Raw genomic sequence first — 16,632 nt, forward strand, 5'->3', positions numbered from 1 at the left:
ATGTCAAATATTATGCAAAGTAGCAAGGAGTCATAGAAATGTGTATGGAAAGACTTTATCGAGAATCACATGTTCTAAATCAAGTCACACAAGAGTCTGAAAATTTTTCATCTTCGAGGTTATATAGACAAACATTAATAGCAAGAGAAGAGAATATAGATCCTATCACATGACGGTCAATATATGGATCAGAAACGCTTCTCTAACGACTTGCATTGAGATTGTTATCTCAGTTTGAAACTCGATTTTAGACCGATGTTCTTTAGTTTGGGCTTGGCCCAGGTCTCATCGACAAGGTCAAAATGAACCAATCGAAGCGTAAGAAAGAGTTTTATTTTTACCTTTAAATTCAAGCGAAATTCGGGTTATTTTTTGGCAAAATTCAGAATTTGATATTTGTATAATATGTCGTTAGATGCATCTTGGAATTCTGAGCACAGCGATATTTTACTTTTCTGAATTTGAGTTTCGGTTGGCCCGAAAATCACATTTTTTCAAAAAAAGAGCAGTTTGTCGAACTGGATCCGAAGTTGGATTGGATTGGATCCAATGCATATGATCTGAATTAATATGGATTTGGATCTTATTCAAGACCCATTTTAATTTGGATTTAATCGACATCATGATCCAATTTAGTTTTGGTTATGGATTTTAGATTCGGATCTGAACCTAAATCCATGTCCAATAAAAATTTAGCTTTAAATTCAGTTTAAAGCTTTAAATTAAAGCTAGTTGGAGTTAGGAAGACTCCTAAAGTAATTAAACTAACTTTGGGATTTTGAAAATATTTAATTAAACTTTATTAATTCCGAAATTTTATTTTAGGGTTGATTAGGACTTCTTAAAAAAATTCTTATTCTTACCTAAGAGGGATTAAGAAAGACTATTAAACATACCAAATTTGTAAAAGTCAACTTTTGAGGAATTTCAAAAAAATAAGAAACTTGAGAAGAGAGTAGTGAAGGCAAGGTTTTAAAACCCAGTGACTCGGGACTCGACTCGTTCTTTATTGACTCGTGACTCGGCGGGTCAACTCGGTGACTCGGACCGGGTTTTGTTAACTTTTGATTTTAAAATAAAAACAATTTAAAATTTCTCTCAAACCATGTTTTTCAGTAAACAAGAGATCCTTGGGTTGTGTTAAGGCACGTAATCACTGAAACTGGGAGAGAGATGTGATTCTTTCTTAGGTTGCTTTTGAACTAATAACAATTGGCATCAACTAAATTAGCTTGGTTTTTGCTTGTATTACTTCCTGGGTTTGTCATTTTCTAGTTAAAACATCCAATTAAAAAATGATAGAATGTAACGCCCCAAATTTCAAACTTGCGAACCCTTTTCAGAAAAACAGGCAAGAGACTAGAAATATCTTTTTCCTTCAGAGTTTGTTTATGAAATCAGCGGAAGATTTTTCTTTGATAAATCATAAGGCAAGCTGACAACTTTGGGCACGTTAGCTAAAAGAACCAAAATTCACAAGATTCGGATATCCTAAAGGAAATCCGATACAAACCCAAGCGTCCAGGACGCGAGCTAAGAGCAGGAAGAAGAAGTCTTGAAGCCATCTTGCAATCGCGCCATCGCCCGTAGTGTACCTAATAAACACATGTACCCATAGAATGGGTTAGTTTCGCGAAAAACTAGTAGGTGCACAAGAAAGACTACTAGGAACTGAATTAAGTACATTTAATTCAGTAGGCTACGCAGTTTAAAGCAGATATGCAGTTAAACAGGTAAGCAATGCAAGCAGGTGAATAGTGCAAACACGTAAGCAGTACAAACGAATAAGGCGTGCGAGCGAGTAAGTAGTGCAAACGAGTAAGCAGTTCAACGCAAGTAAGCAGTGCAACTGACCAACGCAGCATACGATCCATTTGATCGTAAGTTGAGAACTACTACGCAACAAGCTTGTCCTCGTTCCTAGAACGAGGTCTCTGCATCTAATCACCATCAGGACATCGTTTGTCGCTCACTACTTCTAACAAACGCATTGTCCTGAACAACCTTAATCTATCCTCATCTCTCAAAGTCTTACGCGGCTAACCGTCACCGGTTATGACGCACTAAGGCGTCATACCTTCTCAGAGAAGCTCACCCTTCCGTAGAAGGTCCAAAACATGATCACTAACTCAAACCACTAACGATCTGATTCTCACATCTGAGTCATGCATGTAATCATGCTAAAACAGAAAGCCGAAACTATGAATTCATAGTTGGCTATCACAAACAATATCAGAAGATCGTCACAGCTCACCATAACTTTTTATGGTAAGCGAAAACACAAGATCCACGTCGGATCGTTCGGTCCAAGAGATATACGACCGGACAAGAAATTACCGCCCTAGAGGGTATACCTGATCTTGGACCCTACACTTCCTCACAGGAGTTCACCGTCTTTGCAGCTACCCGTTCGTGGACAGTGTACATTCTCACAGAGATCTCCCACTCTAGCCGGGTCACCCGATCTGGGAAATGTATAACCTCACAGCTAAACCTTTGGGAAACTGATCCCCAACATATGCCATATCCAATGAAAATCATTGCGATACACGCATCAACACAAAAGACCGCTCTTGGGGTCGATAGCTACTAATACCAACAACAAGATCAACGCCGGATCACCTGGTCTGGGAAATGTATAACCTCACAAGGAATTCCGCTCTAGATGGTATACCTGATCTTGGACCATACACTTCATCACAGAAGTTCACCGCCCTTGCGGCTACCCGTTCGTGGACAGCGTACATCCTCACAGAGAATCTACCAATCTATCCGGATACCTGGTCTTGATCATACACGCCCTCGCAGATAATCCTTTGGAGATCAGGTGCTCGTCAGACACCCTACTCGGGCACAAGCATGTATATCAGCAATATGCATTGTATCACTTTGCGCAGAAGAATATAATCCTACGCATCGTACGATTGCCACGGGGAATATTGCAATCCTCAAATAGGCCCTCAAAGCATGTGTAAACGACACATGAGAACGCGCAGATATGGCAATTCAGTTGATTCTATGGGCGAAGAGTAACTAACTCTACCCGTCAGCCAAACAAAACAACTGAATAAGACAAGCACTCATAACAATGCTCGTAAAACATATAATTACCATAAAATGGCTCAGTCCATGAACAAGTAATTAAATTAATCATAAGGCATAAACCATTACATCACAAGCCATTCATAAGCAATCATACGACAACAATTATATCACAATATGTAAGCAGCTTATAAGACAAGTGACCACATCAATCCTAGTTGCCACCAGTTCGTAGATTACGAGCTGTATGCAATCACATCAATCATAAGAGATGCAAGCTAACAAGTGCTACGCTATAATAAGCACCAAACAGTTCGACCAAGGGATAAAGCAAGTCACATGCTAATATGTAGCAACTGGCATAATGCTACTATTATAAGCATTTAACTAATATGAGAAACTCATTATTACTCCGCAAAGAACTGCGTAAGCAGTTTAACCAACTAGAGTAACGCCTTAACAGGCGTACACAGCTCAACGAGTAGCATATTGAACTATCGAGCAAGCAAGCGAATTAGTAGTGCAGGCGAAGCAGTAGTGCAAGCGAATCAGTAGTGCAAGAGAAGCAGTAGTGCAAGCGAAGCTCACGACTCAACGACCAGTGTGAACAGACCTTAGGTTTCGATAATTACGAACCTGCGGGTACGCGCAGGCAAAAACGTAGACCCAACTGAAACTAATTCGGGCGTCTGTTATTCTATGTATTTTCAATAACCCGAATAGCTAGTTGAGTTCGCTCCAAAGGGACGGCTTTAGCCGAGAGAGGATTCCCCAAAGGAGGCTGTGTCACGGACGCATCCAACTTCTGCAGAAGTGTTGAGCTAACTAATGTAGCCCCTTTCCCCTAACTCCAATGACTGGGGAGGTCGGATCGTTGCCCGTAGGGTGGTTGTTAACAACCTGTCCATTGGAGTTTGTACCGCTCTGTCCTCTCCCTTGACAGACACAAAGAAGCGAATAGGTACGTTAGGGGTTGCTTAACTAACGACCCATTCTATGCTGTGGTATTTAAACCACCCGAGCATCTTGCCTGTGAAGGCGAATGTGAGGCCATTTATGTGATTACAACATTTTGCATTTAGCGTTGCTCGAGGTCGCACGACCGTCTCATCCGATCATCGCAGTACTAGACGTGTCGTGCACGACTACAAGTACTCTAGGATGAAGGGGGTATAGCTCCTCAATAGAAGCCTCAACAGGAGTGTTTCACAAAGATGTAAAGTTTATCTACTTTACTTTATCTTTTGAAACAGCAGTACCATGTGCCAACATTATGCATGTGATTATCTTGAATCACATCCGCTATCGGGGTATCTACATGTCTCGTATGACTCGATATCGGCCTCGATAAACGAGATACGGGTTTCTCAACAGAACACCCGCTAAGAAGTTCGCTTGAACCCCCAATTCGGGATCACCCGAGATATGCCAAAAAGGCGAGCAGAAACAGCCAGTCACATACTTCCAAATGCTTCGATTTGGAGCAGTCTTTGATGCTTTTGTGCAGCTCCCTGAAACCTCAAGTCAACTCTGCAAGACTGCACGCACGAAGAGCCAGGATCCTTGCGAGGTATCCCTCTCCTTAGACGAGGATGTATCGCCAGCTCCCAACTGAACTCTTGTCGCAAGAGTGAGTGATAGATGTCTCTTGCATCCTCCACGAGGATGCCTTTAAGGCATACGCAAAGAGCAAGAACCTGCACGTCATCTGCAAAAGCAAGGCAATACCAACACATATGCAAAAGCAAGAGCCTAGGCGCAACGACAAAGTAAAGGCGGTAAGCAGAAGTGCAACGCAAACCCTCGCACAACGCGCAACGGCAAAGTAAAGACCGTAAGCAGGAGTACAACGCAGAACCTTTGTGTGATGCACGACGGCAAAGTAAAGGACAAGGATCGCGAAACTGCGTCCTTGAGTTACATACGTACTCATATAAATATATATGATATATATATGCATATATATTTATTTGATTGTCCTTTTTAGTTAATTGAACTCAATTCAATTGTCCAAGTCTTCTGTGCAATCTTCCCCTACCTTTGAGAGTTGCAAGCTTGCTGTCGTCCGCGGATGTACGCGATTGGCGGCTCGGGTCGCAGAGCGCGAGCAGGATCCGTCGTACGAGCTGCAAAAGTAACGATCTTAGCAAGCTAATACCAAAATAGAAAGTCAGGGGCACTATCACCGTCCTGACGTAAGGGAAACAAAGGCAGGGCATCGTGCACATGCGCACCTGCTATAAGCGCAAGAAGCAGGGGCAGGGCCACGAGCCCCTGCTGACATGCTGTCAGCGACCAACGGGGAGGCAGGGGGTCGCACCCTTGCCCGAATTAGACAACGAGGGAGGCTTCGCCCTGCCAGCCAAGAGAGCAAGGAAGCGAGGCCCTTCCCTGTGAGCCACTAAGGGGGAAGCAGGAGGTCGCACGTTGCCTTTCAACAACGAACGGAGGCCCGCCCGATGCCAATGAAAAGAGAGGCAAGGGGGCTTGCCCCGGCCTGCCGAAAAACAGCGAAGGCAGGGGCGATGCCCCTGCCTAACGAGAAAAGAGGCACATGGAGGGCTCGGCCCCCTCCCTTGCCGTAACAAAGAGCAGAGAGGGGCTCAACCCCCTCTCCTGTCAAAACAAAAGCACGGAGGGGGCTCAGCCACTCCCCTACCGTATCACGAAGCAGGGAGGGGGCTCAGCCCCTCCCCTGCCAAACGAAAGGGCAGGGAGGGGGCTCAACCCCTCCCCTGCCAAACGAAAGGGCAGGGAGGGGGCTCAGCCCCTCCCCTGCCATAACAGAGAGCAAGGAGGGGGCTCAGCCCCTCCCCTGCCTAAAAGGGAGCAGAGAGGAGGGGCTCGGCCCCTCCCCTGCCATGGCAGAGGGGACAGAGAGGAGAGGGCCGAGCCCCTCCTCTGCCGTAACAGGAGGCAGGGAGGAGGGGCTCGGCCCCTCCCCTGCCTTGACAGAGGGCACAGAGAGGAGGGGGCTGAGCCCCTCCTCTGTCGTAATAGGAGACAGGGAGGAGGGGCTCGGCCCCTCCCCTGCCTTGACAGAGGGCACAGAGAGGAGGGGGTTGAGCCCCTCCTCTGTCGTAACAGGAGACAGGGAGGAGGGGCTCGGCCCTTCCCCTGCCTTGACAGAGGGCACAGAGAGGAGGGGGCTGAGCCCCTCCTCTGTCGTAACAGGAGACAGGGAGGAGGGGCTCGGCCCCTCCCCTGCCTTGACAGAGGGCACAGAGAGGAGGGGGCTGAGCCCCTCCTATGTCGTAACAGAAGACAGGGAGGAGGGGCTTGGCCCCTCTCCTGCCTTGACAGAGGGCACAGAGAGGAGGGGGGCGAGCCCCTCCTCTGCCCCATCTGCCGTAACAGGAGCAGGGAGGTGGTTCGACCCTCCCCTCCCTGCGTAACGGAGAAACGAGGGATAGAGAGAGAGAGAGACGAACGAAAGAGGGGGAGGCGCGTACCTGGAAGTCGGCGGCGGCGAAAGCGTCGGCATCGGAGGCTCTCGGCTGCCGTCGATGCCTGCAGTAGCCGAGACAAGGGTGGTGGCAGGCGGCGAGTCGCCGGCGTCGGTGGCCACAGGAAGGAACGGAGACGAGAGGGATCGAGAGGCGGTGAGGGAGAGAGACAGTGAGGAAGGGGTTCGTGAACCTCCCTCACCTCCCTTCCCTCGACCTTAAGAGGCACGGGAGAGACGGTCGGGGTGCCCGACCGCCTGTCCCCCCTTTGGATCCGGGTCGGGTCCAAAACTAGATCCGACCCGATCCAAATTTTTTTTTTTTTGCTTATTACATAGAATCCTTTAACTGCAATTGTTTGACAAGGGAGATAAGTCGTCTACTTGCAATATCTTGAGCTTTTGACAATGGTTTTATAGCTAAAGCTTTCATTAACAGGTTTGTCGAGGTTCATAGAGAGCAGTAGCATTGAAAAATGCATAGGCTGATATCTGCCAGACTATCTCACCGGCATATTCCCAACTTACCAGTTACCCTTGTGTCATGCCCCCTTATGCAGTATTCTTAATGAAAATTGAACAACGATGGCATGCCATGTGTCCTTTTTGTTGTCCATGTGATCATATATAAATGTACATCCTTGACAAATGAACAAAGGTTATTAAAAGCAACTAATGTTGTAGCAAAAAACTCTAGGATAGCCTGCTAAATAGCCTTCAAATTTCTTTTTTAGACAAAGGACTATAGAGTAAGTTGAAGAATAACTATGGTGTAAGTTGAAAAAGATGAAGTAAAGTGGCATGACAAAAAATCTCGAAAGAGATGCAGCATATAAAATCCCGGTTGTTCACTCCCAAACAGAGCTAAAACTCTTTTCCCTATGAACACTGGCTCCTAATGTTGTTTCTTATGAATTAGCGGGATTTTTGTATTTTGATGGTTTTGTGCATTGTCAAGCAATCAAGAACTTATGTGAAGCTCTGTTGAGATAGTGATACCTAGTACCTGTTATGAAGTTAACACACACACAGAGAAGATCCAAGAGCACACATACCACAATTCCAATGAGCACATCAGTCCACCAAATCAGGCACTACGGGCACAAACACAAGGACCACTAAGGACACACTCACAAGAGACCCTAAGGGTCTGTCTGATTGCTTGTCCAAGATTGGACAGACTCTTAGAACATAACAGACAAAACATATGTTTTGTCTGTAACAAGCGTACTTCGTCCCATGTTTGTTTCAACTCAAATAAAAAATCAAATTTCAAACATCCCAGAACTTGCCCGAGTCAGGCCGAGTCAAACCGAGTCAGCAGCCGAGTCAACGCAAACCGAGTTTGCCTTGCTGGGTTGACTCACTGGAGGGCCGAGCCGATCCGAGTCACCGAGTTGACTAGGCGAGTTTTAAAACCTTGAGTGAAGGCTCTCTCTCCAGCACATTTTAGAAGGGGTTGGAGAGAGGGGGGTTGTCACCCCCTAAGCCTATAAATGGGCCTCAAGGCCTAGAAGAAGAAAAAACGTCAAGTGTAGAAGAGAAAGAAAGAAAAAAAGAGAAAGGAAGAGAGGAAGGCGGAGCCTTCTTCTCCAGCCATCCGATATTTTTCATCGGTGGTTTTTCTTGTTTTTTGATCCATGCAAAGGTACGGGTTCGTTCTTTTGATTTGAATAGGCAAAAGAGAATAGATGGGTTCTATGCAAAAATTTAGTGGAGACATAATAAGAAAAGAGTGAATCTGAACATGTACTCTAATAGGTACATGTGAGATTCACAATTTCTTGAGGGAAGATAGTTGTATGAATATATGTAATAACAACAAATTTTTAGGCATTTATTTAAATATATTATAATATAAATACAATGTGATTTAGGCCTGGGATCCAAGTCGCGGATCCGGGACCCATAAAGGGGTCTTTACACATATATTTATCGCGTATAAACTTATATGTACATATATAAGTGCAAAAATTTTAATTAAGCGAATTATTCAATATGTATATAATGCATAAATGGGCTTGGGATCCACATTCCGGATCCAAGACCCAAATAGGATCCTTAAGGATATAGGTAAAATACCTTATATATACGTATAAATGATTAAATATATATATAAATATATATATATATATATATATATATATTATATGAGTATTTTTAGGGGATCCAAGATTGGATCCATACCAAGTGGGAGGCGTGGGTCCAGAATCGCGACCGGGTTTGGATCCCGAGTCGCAGGTCGTAGACCCGGCCCTCTCGTTAAAATGATAAAGAGGGGGGGGGGGGGTAATAAGGCAACCCGATAAGGGTTGCCTGATAAAACCTGAAACGGTAGAAAGGAGTTAGGGTTCTGAGAGAGAACCCTAACTGAAGTCGCATGAAAGAAAGGGAGGGGGCGGGGGTTGAAGCGCAGCCGCTGGAGGGAAGGGGGCTCCGATTTTGCCGGGCCTTCCCCTTCAAAAGAGGGTCCCGAGTTGGTCCCTTTTCCCTATTCATTCTCTCTCTCTCTCTCTCTCTCTCTCTCTCTCTCTCTCGTCGGCAAGGAGGTGCCGCCGGTCTCATCTCCGGCGATCGGAAGGTAGGAGTGCTTGATCGTGCCCACGTCCTTCTCAGTGAGCAATCGGTTCCGGCAGGACCAACTGCAAGCGGTTGCAGCAGCCATCTAACGCCAGGAAAAGGTACATGTCCCCTCTTGTGAAGATGACTGAGAAATTGAACCCTGGTTCGATTTTATGTTGTTTTTCTTTGGATGAAATCCTTGGGAACCAGATGGAGTTCATGGTGGATCGATTTTTTTTCACGATAAGCTCCACCGATTAGGTGGCTGGGTCATGCCCAAACAAGAAAAAAAAATAAGGGGAATATAAAAAAAAAAAGAAAAAGGGGGGCAACCGGGTTTCAGGTTTACGCTTAAAGGGGGATTAGGGGGTTTTTGGAATCAGACTGATTCCATCTATTACTTTTCATTATTCCTGATTGTTGATCTGTGCAATCATGATCGGTTCCTTCCATTTCTTGTGAAGGGAAACTTTTTTTGGGTTTAATGGCTCTACATTTTAAGCATTTTGCTTACTGCGCCACAAATGTAACCATTTTCTGAAGAATCGGGCAAAAAAAAAAACTCTTTGGGGTTCTGATTATAGCTTTGGACCTAGATAAATGAGACTTTGTTAACTCCAGCATGAAGTGATGTAATTATTCATGTATTATCTTTTTTCTATAAATTATATTTCCTTTTTGAGTCATAAAAATTTGTCCTGCAAATATGAATTCATTTGCTACACATCATATATAGCTTTTGACTTGCAGATGGCCACAGGCTTCTGACGACTTTTTTTTATATGTGCTACATTTTACCTAACCCCTAAGTGATAGCAGTGATTAAACTTGCATCATTCACAGAAGGTTGGTATAGTTGCCTAACTCTTCTATGTATAAAGGTTGTGGATTTCCTTTGATCATGAAATTGCTTAAACCGATGCCTAAGTATACTTAGGTGCTATCCATTTAATGTACAAATTATAACAGATTCTGATTTTTGTCCATGTTAAGCTTATATTGTGCTGAAAATTCTTGTTTCTGAGTATATCCCCATATCTACGTTGGCGCATGTTCTAATCTTTGAATACTCAAACTATTATGTGTTCCAAATCTGAGCGTTAACTTAAGTCAACCGTGATAGTATGAAATTTTGCTATGTAGAACTGAGTTAAACTAGACACCCAGCAGAAGGGGAAGTGATGTTCCAAGCACTGAACATCCTAAACAGCATGTCTGCCTACCCCAGTAAATTCCTGATTTGGATTTGCGGTTGCTGATCCTTCCAGAATCATGTCCGTTGCTATATTTTATATGTGAGGCTCTGAAAATGAACCTCTTGCATAGAAAAATCTGAATAATGCTATCCATGTGGCCGAAATAAAGAAAAGAAATATGACAAAATAAAACTATAAATAAATAAATAAATATGTCTTGTAGTAGGGGTCGTATTTGTATACTTTAAGACTTAGACGAATGGTAGAGTTTTTCAGCTATGTACACGCTGAAACGAAATTCCACATGCCTATGACTAAATAAGTCTGTATGATTCAATATTCAACTATAGTGGACTACATAAATATACTGGGAGCAGGTGTGAACTCCGAAACCTGGGGATTTTAAAGCATATGTAGAAGTGTTGCGTATCTACTTGCTGATGGTGATTCTATGTATTAGTTGAAATTATGCATATACTAAATGTTTGAGGTTTCACTTACCAGGGACATGCATAATAAACAATTTTGTTCACATGCACACACAACCACAGGGAGTATGTCTTGACATGGATATGTGTATATGGATGTAGGAAATGCACATGACAAAAATGCATGTGAGATGGAAAATTACAAGTTTATGATTGACCTTGTTTTGTATGGGTGCACATGCATTTGGCACAATAGTTTAATGTTACATAACACATCACTTTGGTTTTGTTGTGTGATGCATCGAAGGCCTAATGGATCATCACCGGCCTGGAGAGCCGTGGACTTGGTTGTTTTCTTATATGTTTAATTGCATCACTTAAACCACACAAGTTGGTAGGGCACACTACTACACTGTTCCCGTTGTCCTCACGGACTGGAGTCCCGTAAGGGTTTCAGCAAGGGAAGATGCAGGTTTTCACTTTACTTTTGCATATGGTGTTGCAAACTTAAAGAATTGACTTTAATAAAAATATAAGAAATAAGAACAGTGTAACATATGTTCTGGGATCCTCCGTTTGGAGAATGGAGATCCTGGAAGATCCGGTCTTGGGGAGACTGTGAGGATACAAAAACTCTGTGTGCTTAATTTTAGTTCCCTAAACCCGATCATTTGTCTGTATGGGGTTGGATCTTGTAGAGGTTCTCCATCAACCTTCTTCATTTTTGCATTTATGACCTCTGGAGTGTCAACCCGTTTTTCATCTGAGTCTCGATCTCTCTATGATCTTTGCGGCATACTTAGTCTGTGACAAAAAATAACCACGAGGTGAGTAAGCTACTTTAATTCCAAGGAAATACCGTAAAAAGCCAAGATCTGTCATATCAAAGTTGTCTTTAGCACATCTTTGATATGATTTACTTCATACTTATCACCTCCTATGATTATCATATCATCTACGTAAAGCAACAGTATAATCATCCCTGCATTGGAAGACTTAACAAACAATGCAGTGTCAGTAAAACAAGATTTAAAATGCAGTTGAGTCATCAGGTTACTAAATCTATCATACCAAGCTTTGGAAACTTATTTTAACCCATACAAGGCTTTTCGTAGACGAAGAGTTTTCCCATGTGCTAAATTCAAACCTGGTGGAGGATCCATGTAGACCTCCTCATCCGAATTACCATTTAAAAAGGCATTTTTCACATCCATTTGAAAAATTGGTGTAACGCCCCAGAAGTTCGACTTGAGACAAGAAGGTTTGAATGAAATTGCCTTTGAAAGTCAGAGTTTGCAGCAAAGATTTTTAAAGAAACCAAAGGTTTTAGATAAAAGCACAAGTCGATTCTTCTGAGCGTGTTAGCAAAAAGACTCAGTACAAACTCATTTCCTAACTAAGTCAAGTAGTGAGCAAAAGATAGAAAAGAGTTTACCCATAAAAAAGTTTAGTCTGTACAGAACAGGGGGAGTCATCCACCCTTAATAACAAAAGTACAAAACCCAAAAAAAATAGCCAGAACACCTACGAGAGAAGTGAGGTTTACATACCTGGGGACTACCGGCGAAGACTCTGGTGTCGTCGGCAGACACAGAGAAACAAGGGGGGTGTGGAGGCACTGGAGGCGTCGACTGAAGTCGTCAGAGCCGCAAGGGAAGGTGGTGGGTCACCGGCACCCACGCAACAAAGGAGAACAGGTGGCTGGTGGATACGACTGTCGGCGCTTGTGCCGAGGGTGAGACAGTTGTCGGCTACGCTCGCCGGCAACTATGGCCACAAGGAACAAGAGGAATGAGGGGGCGTAAACACAGAGAAGAGAGAACAGGCGAGGGCGTCAGCCCCTCGCCCGAGGCGCCTGTGCCTTTTAAAAGGCACAATCTTCTCGATCGTTCAAGAAGCTGGGTCCCAGGCTCGGCGTGGATCCGGGTCCAGCTCGGGCGCAGATTCGGGTCCAGCCTGAGTCCGAAGCGGCGGATCAACCGAGGCATGTGTTCGACATGTGCCTAGCGCGTGTCGGATATGTGTCCGACTCGTTTTTTTTTTTTTAAGTAGACTTTACATCCTTCCCTCCTTAAAAGAATTTCGTCCTCAAAATTTTATTGCAATTGAAGCTAGAAATACAATTCAGGGTATTTCTCCCTCATATCAGCCTCGGGTTCCCAATGGGAGCTAGGGTTACATCCTCGTCTAAGGAGAGAGATACCTTGCAAGGATTCTGACTCTTCGAGTATGCAGTCCTGCAGACGAGTTGGGGTTCGAGCGAACTACTTAGCAGGGGTTCTGTTGAGAAACTTGTATCCCGTCTATCGAGGTCGGTATCGAGTCATGCGAGGCATGTAGATACCCCGATAGCGGATGAGATTCTAGAAAATCGCATGCATAATGTTGGCACAAGGTACTGTTGTTTCAAAAGATAAAGAATGTCAAAATTAAAGTTGATAAACATTACATCTTTGCGAAACACTCCTGTTGAGGCTTCTATTGAGGAGCTATACTCCCTTCATCCTAGAGTACTTGTAGTCGTGCACGACATGTCTAGTACTGCGATGATCGGATAAGACGGTTGTGCGACCTCGAACATTGTTAAATGCACAATGCTGTAATAACATAAAATGGCCTCACATTCACCTTCACAGGCAAGAAGCTCGAGTGGTTTAAAGACCACAGCATAGAATGGGTCGTTAGTTAAATAACCCCTAACGCACCCATTCGCTTCTTTTTGTCTATCAAAGGAGAGGACAGAGCGGTACAAAACTCCAATGGATAGGTTGTTAACAACCACACTACGGGCAATGATCCGGCCTCCCCAGTCATTGGAGTTAGGGGAAAGAGGCTACAATAGTTAGCTCAACACTTCTGCAGAAGTTGGATGCATTTGTGGCACTGCTTATCAGCCTTTGGGAAATCCTCTCTCGGCTAAAGTCGTCCCTTTAGGAGCGGACTCAACTAGCTATTCGGGTTATTGAAAATACATAGAATAACAGACGCCTGAACTAGTCTCAGTTGTTTCTACGTTTTGCCTGCGTGTACCCGCAGGCCAGTAATATCGAAACATAAAGTCTGTTCACATTGGTTGGGTCGTGAGACTCGCTTGCACTACTGACTCGCTTGCACTACTTACTCGCTTGCACTACTTATTGCACTATTTACCTGCTTGCATTGCTTACCTGTTTAACTGCATATCTGCTTTAAACTGCGTAACCTACTTAATTAAATGTATATAATTCAGTTTCCTGTAGTTTCTCTTGTGCACCTGCTAGTTTTTCACGAAACTAACTCATTCTATGGGTACAGGTGATGATTAGGTACACATCGGGCGATGGCGCGATGGCAAGATGGTTTCAAGACTTTCTTCTTCCTGCTCTTAACTCGCGTCCTAGACGTTTGGGGTTTTGTAACGGATTTTCCTTGGGATGTCCGAATTTTGTACTATTTGGAAACTTCTTTTAATGGAAGTGGCTTTTCCAAGTATCTTGCACATAGCATGGTTGGTGTTTTGATTCTTTTAGCTAACGCGCCCAAAATTGTCAGCTTGCCTTTCTGAATTTAACAAAAGAATAGTCTTTCGCTGATTTCATAAACAAACTCTAAAGAAAAGAAATATTTCTAGTCTCTTGCCTGTTTTCTGAAAAGGTTTGCAAGTTTGAAATTTTGGGGCGTTACACAAGAAGCTCCGAGGGATCACTTCTAGCATATGTCACATAGGTGCGGGTACGGGTGCGGATGCGGCAATTCGGCACTTTAAAAAAACTTGGGTGCGGGTGTGCGGGGAGGTATATATATAATTTTTAACAGTTTTAAGTTAACACTACGTGTATGTGTGTGCTTTTATGTATTTATATATATAATATAGATAAAAATGAGCTTTTATTAGGGTTAACGGAATCTACTTTTGGAAATCGACCTGTGTGGTGGACTTCATCTAACACAAAGGAAGCTATGTCCAAGTGTTGCACCTGCCTGGGTGCGGTGCCCTGTTAGAAGAGTCCATGTGACATAGCTTCTAGCTGATCAATTTGTCGACCACGGCGTACTTGGTTCAAGTATAGGATTGTCTCTACATTCAGTAGCACAATTGTAGAGTGCAGTTTCAAGGAGGAAATTCTCTTAGAATAACCACAGAATGAGATGAAGCAACCAACAGTATGTTAAAAAACATGGTGGAAAAGGATATATTTGCATTTACATATATAACTGTGTAGAGAGAGGTAAATGATAAAAGAACCTCAGATACAAAGAACATGAAAAATATTAGATTATATGTTTTCACAGAAATTTAGAGAAAGCTTTGCATTGAAATTATTCATTCTAATTTTGGATGATGCCAGCATGATAACTCCAGCAGTAAATGACAAAGAAAAAGAATGATAAACCAATATACAGGGGAAGTAACGAGCAAGAAAGCATAATTGGTGAAGAATGTAAACCAAACAACAACAATAAATAGAAAAATATCAGAGGAGCAGAAAATAAACAAACAAGTGAGAATACTGGCATGTATTTCATACCTGTACATGAAATTATGCAAATAAGTCAAAGTTGCAAATCTAGTTCTCCAGTTAGAATCATTAGAAGAAGAAAGAAGTATTGAAACTGCATTTCCAAGATTGGGCTGTGGAATTATATGCCATTTCAACAATACAAATGCAGCTTTGGCCAAAATTGACAAATCCTTGTTAGATGTTTCCTGGAAGGGCCAAATGAAACATCCTCATTACACCATTCATCCAGTAAAACATGTTAGTCATGTACAGCTAATAGATAACAACCTATGTCTTCATAGAAAGAATGTCTAACCAATTGGATATAATTAGTCAACAAAGTTTCTTAAAGTACATATATCTCTACTTATCAAGGCTCACTGGTCATAAATGCATTACAAATAACCAATGAACCACACAGTACTGCAATGCTTTCTCACCTGTAGGGAAATGATGGGATACAGAATACCAACAATTATGTCCACCAAAAATGGAGATCTTCCAGATTTCATGGATGATATTGCAAAATGAAACAACTGCATGCACAAAGTTTATAACCAGTGAGCAAGGATAATGAAACAAAAAATAAAAGGTTATGAACAGAGGACAATAGGCCAAGATGCTTACTGTCTCCATCCACTTGATCTCTTCTTTTGCATTGTCATTTTCATGACCATTCTCTGGAGATAAATCCATCTGAGAATCCAAAATAGAAGACTGATTGGCATTCTGAATATTAGCTGCCAACTCTGAAGCTCGTTTTATCAACTGTTGGTCCCAACTTGTATCACCAACAGAGTAACTTGCAGTTTTCTTTTCCGTTTCATATGAACGCACAAAATTAAAGGATGTAAAAAGCCTCATATTTGAACATAACACAGAAAGAGTGACACCAATCGCTTCTCTAACCTGCTCCATTCAATGTAGTAAAAGTTAAAATCAATAGAACTTGAAACAATAAAGGAGAACTCACATTTAGAGTACCTCTTTACGTTCTCAATTTATGATATCTTAGTGAATTAATCAACTATTTCTTAATTTGAAATATTTGCTAAAAAATAAAATAGCAAAAGAAAGATGGAGAGTTAATATCTAAAGTATGTTCATTACACTCAATTTATGATAGCATAACATGGAGAACCCATCAATTTGTCTTCTTATTTTTTTCAAATATAACTTGTTCAAAATTGCAATAAATGACAGATCATCTTTGCAGCTTGAAAAAAACCTAAATGCTGTACGCAAGCTGACAGTGGCATAAATGATCCCTACCTGATTAACCTGTAGATATGGACAACATTTAATTTCCACCACCCTTTTCAGTTTACTACTGCATTTCTGTTGTGACACCAACTTTTTACTTTAAGACTGACTCAGGGCAAAAACTAGCGTGCCAAAAAACCAACTAGAAAACGATACTCAAGAACAGAATGACTGCAAGTTTTGTTCACTGGAAGAAATAGAAGCAGAAAATGCTA

General features: G+C 42.7%; 1 protein-coding gene across 2 annotated transcripts in view; it reads right to left on the reverse strand.

Annotated features, from left to right (window-relative positions):
- The window catches only part of PA200 (proteasome activating protein 200), a 187,599-nt gene that overhangs the window by 20,100 nt on the left and 150,867 nt on the right, over nt 1–16,632 (reverse strand). For both annotated transcript variants that reach the window (XM_089998177.1, XM_089998185.1), the window contains exons 28-30: nt 15,782–16,063; nt 15,595–15,690; nt 15,182–15,360 (exon numbers count right to left, since the gene is read on the reverse strand). In XM_089998177.1, coding sequence (XP_089854303.1) covers nt 15,182–15,360; nt 15,595–15,690; nt 15,782–16,063 — 557 coding nt within the window. The remainder of the gene's footprint in view (nt 1–15,181; nt 15,361–15,594; nt 15,691–15,781; nt 16,064–16,632) is intronic.

Source organism: Nuphar pumila, chromosome 1 (genome assembly GCF_984573655.1).
Source record: "Nuphar pumila chromosome 1, dmNupPumi1.hap1.1, whole genome shotgun sequence".
Taxonomy (NCBI): domain Eukaryota; kingdom Viridiplantae; phylum Streptophyta; class Magnoliopsida; order Nymphaeales; family Nymphaeaceae; genus Nuphar; species Nuphar pumila.